The sequence below is a fragment of the Gracilinanus agilis genome, chromosome 1 (assembly GCF_016433145.1).
Source record: "Gracilinanus agilis isolate LMUSP501 chromosome 1, AgileGrace, whole genome shotgun sequence".
NCBI lineage: Eukaryota > Metazoa > Chordata > Mammalia > Didelphimorphia > Didelphidae > Gracilinanus > Gracilinanus agilis.
In genome coordinates, this window is record NC_058130.1 from 514180460 (window position 1) to 514203472 (window position 23013).

The 23013-nt window shown below is 34.1% G+C and overlaps 1 protein-coding gene across 2 annotated transcripts in view; it reads right to left on the bottom strand.

The window, feature by feature from the left end:
• TGS1 (trimethylguanosine synthase 1) overlaps positions 1–23013 on the bottom strand; it is a 64774-nt gene that overhangs the window by 36394 nt on the left and 5367 nt on the right. For both annotated transcript variants that reach the window (XM_044666262.1, XM_044666256.1), the window contains exons 3-8: positions 21789–21955; positions 20153–20975; positions 18077–18194; positions 16165–16251; positions 5902–6076; positions 3508–3820 (exon numbers count right to left, since the gene is read on the bottom strand). In XM_044666262.1, the coding sequence (XP_044522197.1) occupies positions 3508–3820; positions 5902–6076; positions 16165–16251; positions 18077–18194; positions 20153–20975; positions 21789–21955 (1683 nt within the window). The remainder of the gene's footprint in view (positions 1–3507; positions 3821–5901; positions 6077–16164; positions 16252–18076; positions 18195–20152; positions 20976–21788; positions 21956–23013) is intronic.

A 23013-nucleotide genomic window follows, 5' to 3' on the forward strand; every position in this document is an offset into this window, starting at 1 on the left:
AAAGAAGTATCAATAAGCACATGAGAAAGTGTTCCAAATCTCTAATTAGAGAAATGCAAATCAAAACAACTCTGAGGTACCACCTCACACCTAGCAGATTGGCTAAAATGAAAGAAGGGGAGAATAATGAATGTTGGAGGGGATGTGGCAAAATTGGGACATTAATGCATTGCTGGTGGAGTTGTGAACTGATCCAGCCATTCTGGCTGGCAATTTGGAATCATGCTCAAAGGGCTATAAAAGACTGCCTGCCCTTTGATCCAGCCATACCATTGCTGGGTTTGCACCCCAAAGAGATCATAGGTAAACAGACTTGTACGAAAATATTCATAGCTGCGCTTTTTGTGGTGGCAACAAATTGGAAAAGGAGGGTATGTCCTTCAATTGGGGAATGGCTGAACAAACTGTGGTATATGCGGGTGATGGAATACAATTGTGCTAAAAGGAATAATAAACTGGAGGAGTTCCAGGCGAACTGGAGAGACCTCCGGGAACTGATGCAGAGCGAAAGGAGCAGAGCCAGAAGAACATTGTACACAGAGACTGATATACTGTGGTAAAATTGAATGTAATGGACCTCTGTACCAGCAGCAATACAATGACCCAGGACAATTCTGAGGGATTTATGGTAAAGATGCTACCCACATTCAGAGGAAGGACTGCAGGAGAGGAAACATATAAGAAAAAGAACTGCTTGAACGCATGGGTCGGGGTGGACATGATTGAGGGTGTGGACTCGAAACTACCACACCAATGCAACTACCAACAATTTGGAAATTGGTCTTGATCAAGGACACATGACAAAACTAGTGGAAATGCGCATTGGCCATGGGTGGGGGAACTGCGGGGGTGGGGGGGGTGAAGGGGATAGGAGGAGCATGAATCAGGTAACCATGTTAAAAATGTATATTAATAAATGTTAAAAAAAAAAACAAAAAAAACCAATATGGTATTGGCTAAGAGACAGAAGGAAGGATCAGTGGATTAGACTAGGGGTAAGCGATCTCAGCAAGACAGTCTTCAATAAACCCAAAGAACCCAGCTTTTGGGACAAAACCCCACTATTTGACAAAAACTGTTGGGAAAATTGGAAAATAATATGGGAGAGATTTGGCCTAGATCAACCACTCACGCCCTATATGAAGATAAACTCAGAATGGGTGAATGAATTGAACATAAAGAAGGAAACCATAAGTAAATTGGGAGAGCACAGAATAGTATACTTGTCAGATCTATGGGAAGGGAAAGATTTTAAAACCAAGCAAGAGTTAGAAAAAATTACAAAATGTAAAATAAATAATTTTGATTATATTAAATTAAAAAGTTTTTGTAAAAACAAAAACAATGCAAGCAAAATCAGAAGGGAAACAACAAACTGGGAAAAAAATCTTTATAACAAAAAATTCTGAGAGAAAAGAACTAAATCAATTGTATAAAAAAATCAAGCCATTCCCCAATTGATAAATGGTTAAAGGACATGAATAGGCAATTTTCAGATAAAGAAATCAAAAGTATCAATAAACACATGAGAAAGTGTTCTAAACCTCTAATAATGAGAGAAATGCAAATCAAAACAACTCTGAGGTATCACCTCACACCTAGCAGATTGGCTAAAATGACAACAAGGGAGAGTAATGAATGTTGGAAGCGATGTGGCAAAATTGGGACATTAATGCATTGCTGGTAGAGTTGTGAACTGATCCAACAATTCTGGACGGAAATTTGGAATTATGCCCAAAGAGCGATAAAAGAATGCCTGCCCTTTGATCCAGCCATACCATTTCTGGGTTTGTACCCCAAAGAAATCATAGATAAACAGACTTGTACAAAAAATATTCATAGTTGTGCTCTTTGTGGTGGCAAAAAACTGGAAAATGAGGGTATGTCCCTCAATTGGGGAATGGCTGAACAAATTGTGGTATATGTTGGTGATGGAATACTATTGTGCTCAAAGGAATGATAAACTGGAGGAATTCCTTGTGAACTGGAAAGACCTCCAGGAATTGATGCAGAGTGAAAGGAGCAGAGCCAGAAGAACACTGTATACAGAGACTGATACACTGTTGTAAAATCGAATGTAATGGACTTCTGTACTAACAGCAATGTAATGACCCAGGACAATTCTGAGGGATTTATGGAAAAGAACGCTACCCACATTCAGAGGAAGAACTACAGGAGAGGAAACATAGAAGAAAAACAACTGCTCGAACAGTTGGGTTGATGAGGACATGATTGGGGATGTAGACCTGAAAAGACCACACCAAAGTAACTATCAATAATATGTAAATAAGTCTTGATTGATGACACATGTTAAAACCAGTGGAAATGCAAGTTAGCTATTGGGGTGGGGGAAGTTTGAGGGGGTGAAGGGGAAAGTAAAAACATGAATCATGTAACCATGGAAAACTTTTCTAAAAATAAAAAAAAAATAATTATATAAAAAAAGATATTTAAAATTAAAAATATGCAAAATGGAACTCATTATCTTTCCTCCAAAACTGTTCCCACTTCCAAACTTCCCCTGTACTGTCAAGGTTATTATCATCCTCCCAGTGCCCAAGCCTTACAACCTAGGAGTCATTTTAGATTCCTTACTATCTCTTACCCTCCCATATCCAATCTGTTGCCAAGGTCTGTCAACATCACCTATTCCACATCTCTTAAATAAATGTTGTTCTCCTCTAAGACACCACTAACCCTGGTGCAGGCCCTTACCACCTTACACCTAAACTATAGTAATAACTACAGATGGTCTGTGTGTCTTACATCACATCCTCACCCAATAAATTCCAATGGCTCCCTTTTGCCTCCAGGATCAAAAACAAAATTTTCTGTTTGGCATTCAAAGCACTTTATAATCTAGTTACTTCCTACTTTTGTAGTCTTCTTACTCCCTGTGCTATGTACAGTGACACTAGTCTTTTTGCTGTTCCATATACTCCTTTTCTTGACTCTGAGCATTTTTTTCTGGTTGTCTTCCAAATGCTCCTCCTCCTTTTCTCTGCTTACTGGCTTCTCGGGCTTCTTTTAGATCCCAAGCAATATCCCATCTTCTAAAGGAAGCTTTTCCCAACACTCCTTATCTATTGTCTTCCCTCTTCTGATTATTTCTTACTTATTCTATCCAACTTATTTGTACATATTTCTTTGCTTGTTGCCTCCATTGTAAGATTGGAAACTCCTTCAGGGCAGGGGCTCTCTTTGCCTTTTTTGGTAACCCCAAAGCTTAGCATAGTGCCTGGAAGACTGTAGGAATTTAATAAATGTTTATTGACTGACTAGTTATTAACAATTGAAAAGATAATACCAGAAAAAGGTGTCTTTTATTTAAGTGTCCTATCCACCTCCATTTAAGTACAACACTCAAGCATGGAGTAGAGACAGCCCAAGGTTTACGGTGCAAACTGTGCTTGTGGAAGGAATATCGCATTAATGAAAATATCATTTCTTGGAATACTAAGTAAATATTGTTCTGAATCTATTACAAACAAGTGCATCTGCTCTTACCATCTGTTTCTACTTGCAGATAATCAGGAATATCTAGAGTAACCAGCTGCCTTTCAGGAACACATTTTTGTTCTTCTGATATGGTTGTTTTGTTGTCTTTATTTTTTTTAATTTCAGATTCACTGGTTGAAGAAATTGCATCACACTTTTCAGGTTCTAGATTACTGATCTCAAATGGGTCATCACATTTTTTAACAGATCTTTCCTGTTCTTCTGAATCACTGCTTGTGCAAGTGTCTTGTGCGTCATCTCGATGGTCCAGTGATGTTATCTCCTCCACTGGTTCATTAACCCATTTGAGGAATTTTTCTACCTGGAATTAAGTCACAAACATGTTACACAGATGTAGGCCTAGTCATCCAACTACACAAAGGATGTTTTCTCTCACATTATTGACATCAGAATTGCCTAATTTTTTAAAGAAAAAAGAACTCTAACAAGAATATTTTAATGACAAGTGGACACTGAATCATTCAACATAATCTACTGAAGCAATTCTGGGCAATTTGCTACTCTGATGCACCATGGCCCATTACAAATTTCTGATATGAGGGAGAATGGAGGTATTAAAGATGGCTTACCATAAAGAAAACTTACAGAAAGTAACATGCCATCATACTTTTTTATTGGTACATACAGATATTTTAGGAAGATCTAGACAAATGTTTAAAAAAAAGTAAAATAATATTGACCTATACTCATAAACAATCTGGCTTTCAGTCCAATCCGCCTTCCTAGCTATCATCCTAGAATATGACTCCTGTGGATTAAGGGCCAACAACCACCACTGTCTGGCAAACCAACCTAGATAAAGGAGCAAGGGGCAATGAGGGAGAGGCCAAAAGTGGCCTATGTCAAATGAGTCAAATCATTGCCACCATTTTAACCATCACCTCCCCATAGGCCTCAAAGGAAATAACTCAAGACTGAGCACAAGAGCCTAAAGAATCCTTAAAGCACTACCTCTGCACCAATTATCCAGGGAAAAAGCCTCTGTGGAGATATAACTTGACAACTGCTTTGGCAGGTGCATCAGCCACTGCTTTCTCAGAAGCCACATAATGAATACTAGGAAAAGGAAATTCTCATGTACAAAGGCCTTGGCACTGTCAACTGGTTCACTACCATAAACAGATAGTTTTAAAAATGACCTTAAAAGTGCATTACTGGGGCAGCTGGGTAGCTCAGTGGAGTGAGAGTCAGGCCTAGAGACAGGAGGTCCTAGGTTCAAACCCGGCCTCAGCCACTTCCCAGCTGTGTGACCCTGGGCAAGTCACTTGACCCCCCATTGCCCACCCTTACCAATCTTCCACCTATGAGACAATACACCGAAGTACAAGGGTTAAAAAAAAAAAGCGCATTACCATCTGCTTTGCCATGGAACCCTAAAATCATCAGACTCTTCTATTTTACTCATAACTTTATGTGCCATCTTTCATTAGGACCATAATTCCTTAAGAGCAAGGAATGCCTCAACTTTTCTACATGTATCTTGAGTGCTTACTAAATGCTTTTACATTCAATGATCCTGGAAAAAAAATGATGTTAAATGTCTTATTTAGGGAGCAGCTGGGTCATTAAGATTAAGACACAGGCCTAGAGATGGGAAGTTCTAGGTTCAAATCTAGCCTCAGACACTTCCTAGCTGTGTGTCCCTAAGCAAGTCACTTGAAGCCCACTAGTCCTTACTACCCTTCTACCTTGGAACCAACACAGTATTGATTTGGCAGAAAGTAAGGGTTTTAAAAAAATGTCTTACTTAGAATCAAAGATAATATTACAAAATTGGTTACTTTGAATATATTTTATAATTAGTTACATGTGTACATATTTCCTGATATAATGAAGGCTTACAGGCAGGGACAATTTAATTTTTGTCTTTGTATCCATAGTGCCTAGCTCAGTACCTGGCACGTAACAGGTTAAATAATAAATTCTTATGAATTTCAAAAATGAAATTATTGATATGATGTGGTAAATGAATAATACTTTCTAAAAACTAGTCAAGAGAGTATAAAATGAACCCTTGCCCTCTAAGAATGTTAACTATGCCTCAAACTCAGGTTCTTCCATGACTGGTATCATCACTGTCAGTAGGACTAATCTTCCTAATGGTTAATAGGTCAGAATGAGCATGGCCATAAAACAAACAAATAAATAAATGAAATAAAAAGATTTCCTTTGAGAAAGAATGCAATGTGGTAAAATGGAAAGAGCACAGATCCTACTGTCAGAGGACCTAGTTTTAAATGTCATTTAAATTCATAATATGTGTTTTATCCCTAAGACAAAGTACTAAGGCACACATAAGACTCAAAACCCAGTTTACAAAAATAAAGGTCTAAATAACTAGATGGAATATTCTATTTTATATAAATCATAATTTAGTTATACCTTACTCAAAGTCTTACTCTTCCGGAAAGATGGTCTTTCTGACTCTTCTGGAAAGAAGATATGCTTGTTTTTTGTATTAATTTGTCTTCGCATATCTAGAAATTGTGTTTTATGCTTCACATCTTTCTCTAGGTACTTAACTTTTCGATGACTAAAATTAGAAATTCCGCCATATCTGAAAATGAAAATCAAGACATTTGGGAAAGTTCATATTAGGATGTGATAAGGAAAGGGAATATAACTTAAAAACTTAAATTGATGTTTTTTCCCTAATAATTAACATTTGTATTTCTCATTTGACCAGAAGAAAGGGTTTTAATTGTTTTAAAAATAAAAATAACATACAAAAATGTTAAAAATGCAGATAAGACTCATTTCTTTCTAATTATTCTTTAAGGTTTAGTTTATTGATTTTAGCAAAATTAAATATGCAAGTTGGAATATTAACATATTACCTAATACTAAGCTAAGACCTAGCTATGTCCTTAAAAAAAAAGGTGTAATCAAAATACTGTAACTCATAAATAGCAACGTTTCATAGCTCCTTAGTGTGGATATACATAAAACACATTTTGCCTTACAGCACTAATTTCCAAATCTGGTTTCACAACAGAACCCAGGTAGGATATCTTTAATTACCTCAAGTTGCCAGAAAATTCTTGAAGTAAAATTAATCTTAAATCACAAAATAAGTGAAGTAAATTTCCATTCATCCAAAGTATTTGAGAGTCTGTCTTTTTCTAGTCTTCCCTGCTCTAAATGATCACTCCTCTGACACCCTAGAATATCATCGCATTCATTATAACAAAAGATCATTTTTTAAACTTATTACTATTTCATGTGTTATGTTTCATGAACATACATCTTATATTTCTCTAAGACCAAAGTGGAGTACAAAATGAGAATTTTACAGCCAATATTTACAGACTGATAATTTCAGCTAATCAGAACTTCTTATATACCATATGATTTGAAGGCTACCATTTCCTGCCCAACTATAGTTTAATAATCAATGATTTGGTATGTATATGTTTATATTTTTTTTCTCTCAAAGATATTTTAGGTTTAAGGGTCATATTCAGACCAAATTAGTTTACTGCTTTTCAAAAGGGAGTTAGAATATAACACAATGTTTAATGTGAATTATATTGCATGTAATTTAACACACTGAAGTTGGTTAAAAAGTAATTTTAGATTTTTTAATGACAAGGTATTCAATACTTCAAAATGTTAGTATGATACAGTGAAAACGTTATTAGCTCTTAGATCAGACAAAAACCCAAGTTTGAATCTATTAACACTTAGAACTTGTGTGACCTTGGGGGTAAATCCAGTAAGCCTCTGGGAACTTGTTTCTTTACCTAGAAAATGACTGGATTGGACTAAACAAATTCTGAGATCTCTTCCAGCTCTAGTTCTATCACAGATGTGTAGAAGTATTCAGTTATTATAACAGATAGAACTTATATATTTTCTTTATTTCTTTACATATTTATACATGTTTTAGATAGGTTGTCTCAGTTGATCCTCACAACAATCCTGGCAGGATTATCCCCATTTTAAAAATGAGGATATTGAAGCTGAGAGAAGGTAAATGACTTGCTCCAGGGTTACACAGCTAATAAGTTCCTAAGGTTGGATTTTACATCAGTTTTCCTGACTCTAAGTTTTAGCATTCTCTACCATACCTGCCTAGCTGAGGAAACTATCTTTATTTTATAGTAGCATGAATTTTCTACTCATTGAATTTGGGTTAAACTTTAACATGAGTACAACTAAACAAATAATTCAACATATATAACTACTTTAAATATATAGCACTATTGTATAAATATCAGGCAAAAAAAAAATCACATCATTAATTTACTTTTATCTTATTCTTATAATTGTTATAACAAAACCAGGAATCTCAAAACATAATCCCAGCAAATAAGTAAAATGAAAAAATGTGATTGGAAAAATGAAACAAAAAATGTGATTATTATTTAGAATTTTGTTAAAACAGGAAGGCTGTTTGCTTTGACAAGGCAATACCATCACTAATTGTATTTAATTTGAGTTTTGTTAATGCTATAAGTTTTTCTGCACTTTATTCTTTGCTTCATTGTGCAATATGAATAAGTTACTGTATTTCTTTGAATTCTTTCAAATTTAAGACATGATTCTATTTCTAAACTCATATATGAAGGGTCTGATATTTCATCAGTGTGGAGCTGTCAGCAGATTAAAACTCAAAACTTAATAGAAAATTGCTTACATTTAAAATTTTGTGGTTCTATTTCTGGCTTCTACCTTGATGAAACTATTTAATATTTCAATTATATTTTGTAGTTGTCAACTCTTTTGGGCCAAATAACAGATATTTGTAGAGCACTATCAGGTGTGTGGAGCTCTGCATACATTGTCTGATTTAAATCTCACAATCTTCTGCTAAGGTAGGTACTTAAAAGTAATTCTGCTGAAGTAGGTACTGAAAGTATTATCACCTTTATTTTACAGATGAGGAAACCAAGACTAAAAATTCATCCAGAATAGGTTTTGATCAATGACACATGATAAAACCAGTGGAAATGTGCGTTGGCCATAGGGGGTGGGGGGTGCAGGGGAAAGTAGAAGCATGAATCATGTAACCATGTTAAAAATGATTATTAATAAATGTTTAAAAAATAAAAAAAAAATTCACCCAGAACACATCTATTAAGTGGTCAAGGTAGGAAGTGAACCCAGATATTTCTGATTCCTAGGCAAATATTTTTGTCCACTACCTTATCATCCACTGAGATAAATCATTCTGCCTGTTCTTTGTTATTGCTTATTCCTTTATTTTATTTTATTTTTGGCTTGTTGCTCTCGGTGACATTTCTAGAATAATGGGGATAATGGGCATTTTGACTTTAGCCATAGGAGTCAGAAAGCATCTAGTGTTTCTCTAATATTGTTAGTTCTTAATTTTAGAAAGCTGTTTTGTCATGCTAAACATTGCAAAGGTCCTTTTATTCCTGTGCTTTTCATTGTTAATGAGTGTTGTATGTTACAGAAAGTTTTAAATGTAATGTTGATATAATTAGATAATTTTATTGCTTTAATCAATAACACATCTGATGATAATTGTTTTCCTAATGTTGAAGAATGAACAAGAAATGTCAAATCCTTGCATTTTTGGTAAAAAAATCAAACAACTAAAATTTTGTTTAATAGTAATTTTGTTATGAATATTTTTTAAAAGGTACTGGTTTAAAGATACTCTAAATAGTTTTAACTTTTTATAGTCATCCATCTTAACCTAGTTGTCAAATTTGTATTTATATAACAACTGTTTTGAGTCATTTTCTTTATTGTTTTTCCATTTAGTGTGATTAGTTCTTTTTGATAATTTAGCTAACAGTTCCAATTTTCTTGGTCTTAACTTATTTTGTTCCTTTTCCCCCCCCTCATTCATTTTATCTTGCTTGTAATATGAAACAATTTCCTCTTCTTTTTCTTTTTTTGTTAATAAGTGTTTAGATAGAAGTTTACATAGGATTATTATATTAGTGACATTCCATGAATTTTGTATGCTTTATTACTATTACCATTGTTGATTATCTTTTATTCTTTTTGCATTTGGTCTTTGTTCATTATTTGCACAAATTATTTATCATTTTAAGGCTCTTTCCAGATATGTATGGTTAGTTTATATTCACTTATTTACTACCATTTTTATTGTTATGACATTCAGTGAAAGTGTTTCAAGATGTCTGCCTTCATTACAAAAGTTGAATTATTTCTCTCATAGAGGTATCATTCATTTTGAGTGACAGGAGAAAAAGGCAAAATCTTTAAGGGTCAAATTGACTGGCTTCTTATATATCTATCAAATCAAGTTTTCCCAACATTCTCTTCAAATCTGTAATTTTCACCTTGCTTGTCTTGGTTTCAGTTAGCAACATGAATAACAATAAAGTATTATATCAATAATCTCAGTACTTCTCAAGTCTTTTCTTTTTCCATTTTAAATTAAAAACAAAAACAAATCCTTAACAGAATTTTTAAAAATAAAATTTTTCCTTTAAATACTTAGTTATAATACCATTTGGCATGTAAACACATACACACATTTATTTAATATCCATTACTAACTATGATGATCATTTACCATTTTCAATTCTATTTTCATTTCAGCTTTACCACAGCATAGTATTATTTCCTTGCAAGTCATTTGAAGCAATGTTATTCAGGTCTGTCATTTTAAATCTATATTTGTGATTATACTTTAGGTGTATTTCCTATAAATAACAATGTTTAATTTTATTTGCTAATCTCTTTTGAAAACAGCTTTTTTTAGAAGTAAATTAACTCATTTATATTTAGATATATAACTTTTGTTTGGGTTTCTACCCACTGTAATACTATTACATTGTTTGCTCCCCTTAATCCCACCAAATAAATAAAAACAAAACATTGATTTTGGGGTTCTTTTCAAAGCTTACTGCCCTTTGCTGATTACTGCTAGGACTGACAATGTTTTAGGAACTGCTCATTCCAGTCTATCATTTTTATCTATAGTATCCATATGGAGTATATAATTATCTTCCGCTCTTGTCTTCTGTTGCTCTTAAACAAGGTTACTTCACTTATTTCCTAGCCACTAGTTTCCCTGTGTCCTTCCTTAACTGATGGAACATCAAATAACAAACTAGCTATACCATGTATGCAAAAAGAAACATGACTTCCAGGATAGAAAGGAAAGAATAGTTCCTTAGTATTCAGTCCTAATCAAACCACATTGGGTGGATTGTATTCAATTCTAGATGTACCAATTTAAAGACATTGTTAAGTTGAGAGATCCTGAAAAGGAGTGTTAGGATAAAGAAAGGACATAAATTCATGACATTGAAGGTTAAGTTGAAGGAACTTTGGATGTTTAGCCTGAAACGACACAATGATGAAAGTCTTCAAGTATCTGAAGAACTATCACTTAGAAAAGGTAAGTTTTTTGTTTTTTTTTTTTTTTATGGAAGGCAAAACTGGGAATGATAGGAGAAATTTAAAAAATGTTAAAATCAGGAAAAAAAAAAACACCTTTTTTCACAATCAGAACTATCAAAAATGGAATAGGCTTTGGACAGAGCATGACTTCTCCAGAAGAGGATAACCCAGTCATTAGTGAAGTCTCAAATTCTATGCAAGTACTTTGAGCCAAAATTCATTCATTCTTTGCTTTAAAGATTTGTTTACCTTGTAAAGTTTCTGCTTCATGGTTGGTTTGCATGTCAAAGGCCCTGATAAGTTCTGGGTTGCTCTGCATTAAGGTCTGGAAATCTTTGTTTACACTAAAAAAAAAATCTCTTATTAACAATATGCTAATTTTGGAGAGAGCTTCTTTTTGCTAAATCACATCCTAGATTCTCCTTTCAAGTCTCATTCTGGATGATAAAATTTTTGCTATTTAAGAATTTGTTTTTTATTAATGTGATTTATTCCTTACTGGTTGCTTCTAAGATCCTTTCTGTCACAGTCTGATGTCTATATTCTTTTGTGAATTAAACTGGGAGAGGGGGAATGCATTCTTGACTCTACGAGGTTATATTTTGCCTTCTGTTATTATTGTTTCCAAGAAAATTTATTGTATTACTTCTTGAAACATGATATTCAGATTTTGTTTCTTCATATTTTCTTGAAGAGCAAGGGATTTTTTTGTTATCTTATTTTTATCCTCTAGCTTTACTATGTTTATTTATAAAGGTCTAAGATCTTATGAAGCTGTGGTACTTTCAAATTTTAATTACTAATTTTTTTTTCCATTTTCTGAGAGATGATTTTTTTTCCCCTGAGGATTTTATTCCTTTTCCCTTTTACTTTTTGGTTGTTTTCTTAGTTCATTTGCCATTTTGTAGCAGTTCTGAATTACTAAATAATTACTTGATATAGTGATGACCATTTCTTCCAATAATTATTATCAAAACCATTGTTGTAACAATCTCTGAAAACTTACATGCAATTTTCAATATCAAGTAGTGTAATAATTTGAAATAATGATTTTCTCCCCAAAGATCTTCACATCTTTACCGTACTTTATAAAATATATGCACTCCAAAAATTGTGATGACTCACTTTTTGAGGGGGAAGGTGGAAGAAGGGAAGAGAGAGCATACAGAATTTCCCTACTAGATTGTATTTCATATTTCTAAAATATTTTATAATATTTCTAAAACTGTTCTGTGGCAAAATGGAATGAACATGATTTTGAGTAAAAAATCACTGGGTTTGGGTGGAAGTTCTGGCTACTTTACTAGCCAAATAATGAATAAGTAAGTCACTGTCAGTTTTCTTATCACTCAGGAATTAGGATTACACACATATTATGTACATATGAGTATACATATGTGTATATGGTACTTAAAAACTGAATAACTTTAAACTGCACTAACTTTTGGGACTTTATACATGCATGCACATACAACATATGTATTAAAACTAAAATGTTTATTACTAATACTTTTACTTCTATAATTTCCCATGGTTCCTAATTCTTTAGCTATAAATTTCTCTACTCTTTCACCTCTGTAAAAATGTTAATGATCTGTAAATGAATATGAAATTTTGTTTAAAGAAAATGCTGTGAATCCTCTTCTAAAATGAAATAATTACTCCTATTTTTATTGGGGTTAGGCTTTTTCCTTTTTTACAAATTGGTTAGGTTTCAATTTCCTCACTTATTAAATGAGGTTGGAATAGAAGAGTCCTTCTAGTGCTGTAGCTATGTTTCTAGAGGTAAGTATATAAAAGAAATAATTAAATGGTATAAATAATTAAATTTTGTTTCATATGTGCATGCATTTTAGCTGAGTGCTTAGACAAATACAAAGCATACAATAATGAATAATACAATAACCTAAGGAAAAAATAGTCCCTACCTTTGAATAGCTTATATTTTACTGGGGAACACAGCACATAAATGTGTGTTTCACATATGACAATCTGAAGGTAGACTCAGAAATAATGCTTGATTACCCAATATTCATAACTAGGATAATGAAGAAAAGCTTCCCATAGAAATGGCACATGAACTTAGCCTAGAGGTGAGGCAGTACTATGCTGCTAGTATAAGGGGATATTCTATACAAAGGCCCAGAGGCAGGAAATGGAATGCCAAGTAGTCTAGTTTGACTAAAACAGAGTTATGTAAAAAGGAGTTAACCAACAGGAGTCTGGGGGAAAAAATCCTGATGACAGACTGTGAACTTTAAATGCCAATTTTAACTCAGACTTTATCCTAAAGGTAGTCTAAATCTTTATTTAAGCTCAATCAAAAGTATTTATTAGATGTCTACTGTGTATAAGGCATTGTGCTAAGCACTGATAATCTAAAGAAAGGTAAAAACAACTCCTGCCCTTAGGAAGCTAACAATTTGATGGAGAAGATAATATGTAAAAAACTAAGTATATACAAATTCAAGAGAGAGCCTGGAAGTAAAGGAGAAAAATGGGAGAGGGACAGAGTAAATGAGAGATAATCCCAGAGAGGAAGACACTAGCAGCTAGGGAGATGGAAAAAGACCTCAGAAGGTGGGATTTGAGCTGAGACTCAAAGGAATAGTGTTCACCTTCCATAGAATGCCAGTCTCTCTCCTCCTTCTGTCTATGCAAATCTTATCCATCCTTTAAGGTCCAAGTATTTCTTCAGGAGGTCCTTTTTTTCTGAACTCCAATAGTACTTCTTGCTCTTGCTCATTTTGGGACTAATCAGACACTAATCAATACTTTTTACTTGTGTATATACTGTCTTCCCAATTTTATTGTTGTTTCCTAGGAGACAGAGATAATGCCTTAGATTTCTTTTGTACTTCCCTTAGCACCTAGAACAATTATGTACCTAGTGAGTGATCAATAATATGCTTAGTGAATAAATGAATTTATACTTCTATAATGAAATTAAATGAAAAAAATGGGACATTTATAGTTATAGAATTTTAAAACTGACTGCAATGAGATATATTTCTACATTTTGTAGGTGAGAAAATTAGTATCTCAAAGAAGAGACTTACAGAAGTAGAACTAGGCTCTCCCCTCCCTCATTCACCCTTCACCTATGGTCACCAAACTGATATTCCTAAGGCAAAGGTATGGCATGTCATTCCCCCACTGAAGAAGCTGTAGTGGCTCTAGAATAAAAATATTATCTCTTTTGGCTTTTAAAGTCTTCATTTTGTTCTAGCCTACTTTTCTAGGCTGAGAGTACCTCTCTCTTACATATTTTACATCCTAGCTCTCCTCTCTTCTCTGGGACTCTGCATAGGCATTATTCCATGCCTCAAATATATTAACTACTCATCCCACATCACGACGTCCTTAGAATCTTTCAAGGCTCAGCTTAAATACCACCTCTTAAAAGAGGATGCCTAAAAGTAGCTGAGGTCCAAAACCCCCTGGAAATTACTCTGAATTTGTTTTGTTTATATTTTTATGCAGGTTGTTTTCCCTTTATAGAACACAAACTACTTGAAGGTAAGTACTGTTTTGTTTTTCTCTGTATTTGCAATGCCTGGCAGAATTCAACACACATAATATGCTTAATAAATAAATATATGTTGAATGCACAACTTAGTATATAGTTTTTAAAGTAGCTTATCACAAACTTAAACAAATAAACTTAGACTTACAACTATGTACACTAAAAATACTTTAATCAGATATCTGTAACAACTTATCAGTTAGTACCACTTTACATTCCTTTCTACTCTTTTCTCACTTATCCCTGTAATAATAGTGTACTTTTTGTGTGTATAGTTGTAATCTCTTACAATAAAAAATATATCTTCTGTATGTTTTCTGTACAATACTGTAATATGTATTCTCATTTCATCCTTAGGTACATTATAATTCTTATAGGCAACTCTCAAAGACTAAATTGTAGATGAGCTGTCAATATAAAGGTATGGAGGTCATTTCCACACTAAAGAGTTCTTTAGATCAATTAAATCAAATGTCAAATCAAATGTCTAATCAAACAAATATTCGCAGAACCACAGAATGTTACAAGCTGGAAAGTATCTTTTTTTTTTTTTTAAAATAACCCTTAACTTCGGTGCACTGTCTCATAGGTGGAAGAGTGGTAAGGGTGGGCAATGGGGGTCAAGTGACTTGCCCAGGGTCACACAGCTGGGAAGTGGCTGAGGCCGGGTTTGAACCTAGGACCTCCCGTCTCTAGGCCTGACTCTCATTCCACTGAGCTACCCTGGTGCCCTGAATTAGATAATTTTTAAAGATACTTTCCAAGGGCAGCTGGGTAGCTCAGTGGATTGAGAGTCAGGCCTATAGACGGGAGGTCCTAGGTTCAAACCCGGCCTCAGCCACTTCCCAGCTGTGTGACCCTGGGCAAGTCACTTGACCCCCATTGCCCACCCTTACCACTCTTCCACCTATGAGACAGTGCACCGAAGTGCAGGGGTTTAAAAAAAAAATTATCTAATTCAATTCCCTTATTCTGATTTGCCTAAGGTTAAATAGCTAAAAAAGAAGGAGTTATGACTTAAATCTAATTCTTTGAATCTCAAGCTCTTTCCACTATACTATGTATTACATCAATACCTCAATTTCTCATCAGGTTGATTCTAATTCTTCATAACTAAAAATAAGACTTATAGAACTATGAAAAGATTTTTTAAAAAGTGTTTTCCTTAAGTAATATATTCCCTATATAATGGAATTTCTCAGTCAAAGACAATGTTTTGCTAATGAAATTTGTGGCCTCAAAGCATATAAATGGTAACTAATACCACTTTATTTAAAGCTGAAGTCCATAGCTTTGTCTTCTTTTTCTACTGTGGCTCAGTGCTTTCTAAGAAGGTTTAAGTTCTGCCCATGCTAGTGTTAAACTGGTTCTTTTCAGCATAGCTGCTATAGTAAGAAAAATGGGGAGGAAATGGCAAAATGCTTTCACAACTTGGAAGTTCCTATCTGGATACAAGATTATGTTTAACATATGAAAGGGTCCACATTCTTAAACCATCTTAACTAAATGGATGTGAAGTCAAGAGAATTCTTCAACTAATACCTTTCTTATGACAAACCCTAAGATTATCTAGTAAAATTATATAAGGAGAACAATTATAACTTGCTTAGGAGAAGAGGGTGTCACCTTTAAGAAAATTTTGACTAAGTGGATTCCTTATTTAACTTGCAAGGTCTAAAATATATGAAAATACATTAATACTGACTGACCAAATATGGATTAAAAACTCTAAAATTTAAGATTATAGAAATCATGAATAAAAAACTTACTTTTGCCCTGAGCCATGCTGGAATCCCAGGAGAGAACCATTGTCATCAAAGTCCCCAATTGGATTTTCATCAATATCTAGTTCATGGCTATAAATACAAAAAGAGAAAGTTTTAACACTGACTAATGGAGGCAAGCTGGGTGGCTCAGTGGTTTGAGAGTCAGGTCTAGAGATGGGAGGTCCTAGGTTCAAATTTGGCCTCAGACACTTCCTAGCTATGTGAGACCCTAGACAAGTCACTTAACTCTCTATTGCCTAGCCTTTACCACTTTTCTACCTTGGAACAAATACACAGTATTGATTCTAAGACAGAAGGTAAGGGTTTAAAAAAAAAAACACAACAAAAAACAAATACTGACTAACAAGCCCTATTATCTCTATAGACCACCATTATTTTCAATAGTTTGAAAAAATAGAATAAACTAGCAAAATATACACAATACTATACTATGCCTTTTCTGTAATAATCAACTGTAGATCAAATAATTAGGAAATGGAGATAGTTCACTTATTAGGACTTTAAAAATCATTTAAAATTCTTCTTTCTAGATATATACAAAGGCTATAGAGGCTATTATGAGAATAAAGTGTTCCCTCTTTCACTAGTTTCATCTAATTTTTGAATGGAAAAGTTACTCAGATGCATTTATAATACCTGAAAATAACTTTTTTGGCCATTAAAAAAAAGTATTTCAAAAACAAAGTTATAAAACTATAAACACCCACACAAAGAAAACCTATTTAAAAAAAACTGAGTGTAAGCAGTAAAAATGACTAGTTGATAATAATTTTAACCATCCAGAAGCATTCAAAGAAACTTACTATTTAGTAATCATTTTGGAGACAGTTTGGTTCCACGGGCAGAGGGCAGGACCTTGAGTCAGGACTCTTCAGTTTGAATCTCACCTCAGAAACTTGTTAGCTATGTGACTAAGCAAGTTGATTTGTTTCTGATCCTCAAGTTTCCTCACCTAAACTTGGGGATCATACTTGTATCTCCTATCTAAAGAAGTTGTGATGAAGGAAGTTTGTAGAGCTTAAAATGCTATCCAGATTTGAATTAATATTACACCACCAGAATGGATAGCTACTAAAAGTTTGGCTTCCTCTTTCTCTGTTTGTAGTATAGCTACTATTCATATAGTAGTATATGTATAGTGTACATATAGTAATAGTAAAGTAGTATACTTATATTCATATCTATAGTTTTCACAGTTCTGCTTGTATTTTAGCACTCTTATTAGTTTGAAAGTTTTGTGGAAGTAGAGACTATATATTATCTAAATTTTGTAACTTTCTAAGCACCTACACCAGTGCTCTAGATAAAAGAACTTAAATATTCAATGGACAAATTATATACACCAGCATGGAATAGTTTTTATGTCCTTGGTCAAATTACAATCTCACTGGGTATTTAGTTTCTTACAGATAAAATATGTAGACTTGATCAGGTGATATTTAAGGTTTCTTTTCTGGTTTTATAAAACCTTACCCTCTGTCAAGTGACTTTCCCAAGGTCACATGGCTAGGAAGTATCTGTGGCCAAATTTGAACTTAATATCTCCCCGTCTCTAGACCTGGCTTTCTATCCACTAATTCATCTAGCTGCTCTATATTTAAGGTTTCTTGAAGCGACATTTAATTTTGTGAATTTTATTCAATAATGATTAAAAATATAAGACTTCATCTCTAAAATGATAGAGTACAAAGAGAAGTGAATTTTCTTTAAGGTTGCTTTCAGAAGATAAATCCTACCTTCCTATTGAAAATATAAGCTCCTTAAAATAGGGGCTATGACTTTTAAAAAATCTCCTCCACAATGACTTGTAAAGTGCTAGGCTCTCAATAGTATTTATTAAATGCTTTGCTAATTAATAATAATAATAGAAATTTTTTCTGGTGATAAGATTTACCTCCTCTTCAATTTGGCTGGTTTATAATCAGGTGGCTCCTCCTCACTCTCATCACCATCCTTACTATTGCTGTATGACACTTCTTTGCTTGTACTTGTTCCAGAAGTCTCCTGTGAATCTAGACAGGTAGAGATATAGTACATTTTCACCCCATATTCTGACAATTCTTATCTTTCTCAAACTCGATCTAAATGTTTTAGTGCTTTTCTTGAACATCCCTTCCTTTTGGTGCCCCAGGCAACTTCTTAAGACTTTAAATTTCAAAGAAGGTGTTGACCTTCCTTGGTTGAGGGAATTTCCTCACATGAGAGTTCTTTAAACTAATAAAATCATAGGCTGGATTCCTATGAAACAAAATGAGAGAGGATATCTGCATGCCAGATGACTAAGAAAGGCCAATGTTAATGTGAAATAACCAGGAAGGAATAAATACTTATTAGGCACCATATACCAGGGACAATGCTAAATGCTTCACAAATACTGGCTCACAACAATCCTAAAAGGTACTATTGCCATCCACATTTTACTGAGGAGGAAACTGAGGCAGACAGAAGTTAAGTGACTTGCCTACAGTTGCCCAGTTAGTATCTAAGGCTGGACTTGAGGTTGTCCTGACAGTAAGCTCAATGTTCTGTCCATCATGCCACCTAGCTGTGATAAAAATTATATCAATAGGCAGAAAAGACTGTAGACTGGGAGAAATTTTATATTACAAAAGCACAGAGAGAAATGATGAAGATATACTGACTGTCTAGAACTTCGAGATCTGATATAAATGATTCCTTCGTTTACTTTCTGATCACTCACAAGTCTTCATTAAGTACCAGGAAGAACTTCCAGAAATATTCAAATTTATAATTTAGACCTGGCAGTGGCTTTTCAGTCAAACACTGGTGTTTTACAGATGGAAAAAGAGGCTCGAAGAAATGATGTGTCCATAATCACACGAGGAAGAAGAGGCTAGGATCTCCCATTGCTCAATTTTTCTGCCAGAGGGTCAGGCATACTGGGACCCACAAAAAGAAGAGAGATGAGTTCATTCTGGGGGCAGGGGTAGGGAGCAAAAAAATTTCACTATATCAGAAAGTGCCAAAATAATCTAGTTTTAACACTGGAAACTAGGACTTGAGAAATTCATGTTTTAGGAATTCTCTATCTTCTTTATATTATCACCCTTCTAGAATGGAAACTCCCTAAGAGAAGAAACTATTGTTTATTTTAACTTTCCTTGAATCCTCATCACCTAGCATAGTGCCTACCATCTAGTTAAGTGCTAAATAAGTGCTATTTGACTGCCACTGGCTTTGCAATTCTGGCCAAGTCACTTAACCATTCTAACCACTTTATAGGACTTATAAGTTGTACAATTGGCTTATCTGATGTACTTTAGTAGGAGTTACCTCATAATGAGTTCCTTAAACTAATGAAGATATAAAGTCCAAAAAAAAAAATATCTCATGATCTGGCATCCCACTGGGCCCACAGATAGCCTTAGCTTGACCTATTCCTGATGTCTCAAATGCTTAGATTATATTGATAAATAAGTACATTAATTTAGCCATCACAAAAGGGAATGAAAGCCACTTCCCATCAGTAGGATATATGCTTTGAGTTACTTTTACATTAATAGATAGCCAGCAAAGGCAAAGAAGGGGGAAAATATTTTAATAGTCCAATCATAAGTATTTAACAAGTAGTTATTTGTTGGTTGAAACACCAATTAATAGATGTAACTATAATTTTTTAGTCTATTAGAACAAAATGAAGTAAGCACTCAAGTAAATATTCAGTTTCTTGCAAATTATTAACTTGGATACATTATTTACTTGGGGACATGACTTAGAAAACATGAGGTTTTACGTAGTCATGAAGGTAGCAATAGGAAACCATTACAAACTGTTTCCATTTTAAAATGATAAACACAATGAAATTTTTTTAAATGATTAAACCGCTACTCAGTGTGACATTTTACCAGTTAGCATTTTAAAACCACGTAATGAGATTTTCATGGTCAATTCTTTTGTTATAGGTTCATTTGAGTAATCAATATTTATTTTAACTTAATTATTCACTAACCTGTTTGCCTGGTATTTCCATTTTCTGACAAATTCCTTTTCTTGGTTGATCCATCACATGGTTCACATTCATTGGAAAGACTGCACTCTTGTTCACCATTAACTTTGTTCACCAACTGATAATCACCACAAATTACAGTTGGATTTAAGCTGTCATTCTTTACTTCCCCTGAATTCAAATTTAGGCTGCTAATTCTGTCAAGTATTTCCTCATGATGCTTATCATCTGAACTTTCTTCATAATTTTCCTCCCCACTTCTAGTCATGGAAACTAAGTCCAATAATGATCCTTTTGTAATGCTACTATCATCTTTCTCATCCATTTCAATTTTAGACACACAATTATCTGTGTCATAACTTTGTGAACTATCAAAAGTCCAACCCTGACTTTCCCAATATTGAAACTGTTCCAAATAATACCAGTAAACATGACTATAATGTTGTTCCCATTTTTCTCTTGTCTCTGGAGAATTCCAAGGTTCAATAGACAGTATTTCATTTGGGTGTTTTTCTTGCCAGCTTTGCCATAACAATCCTTCTCCATATTCACTCCAATATTTTTGCCATTTTTCTGTAATTTCTAAGTTTTGAAGTAATACATTTTCAGTAGATAATTTTCCAGTTTCTACTTCTTTCCCATTTTGAAGTTCAGATGCTCTGGTCTCCTCATATTGCTCAAAAGCTGGATCATCTGACATTAAATGGTCATCATCTTCATGAATCTCTTTCTGTGACTCTTGCAGAATTTCATCTGAGTATTTCTTTTGAGATTTTTTCTTTTTCTTTTTAAATTTAGTTTTTTTATTTCTGGAATTCATGGACACCTAAATATCAGTAAAAACAATTTCATTATGAAATTTTTAACATGTTTCTTTTTAGAAATCATAAATGGGGGGCAGCTAGACAGCTCAGTGGATTGAGAGTTGGGCCTAGAGAGGGAGGTCCTAGGTTCAAATCTGGCCTCAGATACTTCCTACCTGTGTGACCCTGGGCGAGTCATTTAACCTCCATTGCCTAGCCCTTACCACTCTTTTCTGTCTTGGAACCATTGATTCTAAGGTGGAAGGTAAGTGTTAAAAAAAAAAAAAAAGAAATCATAAATATAAGACTATATTTTTAAAATTACTGTTAGTTATGGGCTTAATTTACTTAAAATGTTAAATCTTTAAAAAAATATAAGCAGAATCCCCCCCCCCCATCCCCTACCCCTCCGAAGATCACTTCAGCCCTAGAACTCATACGTCATTAGCACCTTCTGTTCCTGGGGTTCTCCCTCTGACTAGAGAGTAAAAGCTTCTTTCAGAACTTCCCTTTAAGAGGGGCAACTATTTCTTCATTTCCTACCCAGCTGCATTCCTCTGGAATTCATCATACCCCCAACTCCTGGTATCCTAACTTCCCTTTGTGTGTCATCTTCTTTCATTAAGAGGCAAGTTCCTTGAGGATGGGGACTATATTTTGTCTTTTTTTGTGTGTGTGTGGTATCCCTAGGGCTCAGCACAGTGCCTTCTACAAAGTAGGCACTTAATAAATGTATACTGACTGAACTAAAAAGACTTGGGAAAAATTCCCTAATCCTGTATATTGGCTGCCTCAAGGTTCATGATTAGAAGTAAAGGAAATAATGTAATATTTACCTCAAAATTCTTATGAGAAGACAGGCCTCCAAATTGAAGGGGTAGTCCCATGCTTTTCATCAATTCAGCCTCGGAATCCAGTTCAATTTCATCTGATTTCAAAGTACTGCCATCTTCAGATTCAACAGTCCCATGAGAATTACATTCCCTCTCCTCTGTGGCTTGTTCTATAGATAAAAATTTTTAAAAAGTTTATGGTTAAAAAAAATACACTTGCTCATGTGCATACATGTGTTATAAGATTACTTTCCAAGTAATGATCCTTGCCTCTGACTTGACTTGGTTGTCAGTACGAATTTTCTTGTAGAATTTAAAACGCCATAAAATTATTAACTTCATTGCTTTTATGAATAAATCTAGAAAATGAAAACGGTTTAGTAAAAAGAACAAAGGAATTTGGATACCAGAAGACCTAGGCTTTAATTTGGGCTCTGCAACTACTGGTACAACTTTGGGGAAGTCACAATTTCTTTGTTTATACCTCCTAATATAATAAAATGAGTATTGGACTAATTAGTTTCTAAACTTAAAACTACTCAAATCTCCAAGACGGCCAATTTCTACTTATAACAGAATACCTTACTGCGTTTTAATGTTATTTTTTAAATTAATAATCCAAGGCAATACAAGTATTAATAAGAAAAATAAAATTCATCAACATAGTGGACACCTGCAGTTCTTTTATATATATTTTCATTGTTACAACAACCCTGTGAAATAGATGCTATTATTATTCCATTTTTTAAATGGGAAAACTGAAGGTTTGAGAAAAGTTAAGTAACTTGCTCAGTGTCATATAGCTGATAAGTGTTGAGCAGAATTCAAACTAAGGGAGGTCTCCCAACTTCAAGTCCAATGCTCTATCCTTTTTTTAAAAACCCTTACCTTCCGTCTTGGAGTCAATACTAGGTATTGGTTCCAAGGCAGAAGAGTGGTAAGGGCTAGGCAATGGGGGGTTAAATAACTTCGCTAGCTTGGAAGTGTCTGGGGCCAGATTTGAACCTACGACCTCCCATCTCTAGGCCTGGCTCTCAATACACTGAGCCACCCCGCTGTCCCCCTCATGCTCTATCCTAATAGGCTGTATTATACATATTAGGTCCGAGTCAATAACTTTAGCTTCAAGTTCTTGTAGTTTAAGTCTAGATAAACATAACACAATTGTTTTCAATGCACTTAAAGTTCTATAAATGTTATAAAGAAGCTGAAAAATAAAAAAAAAGTT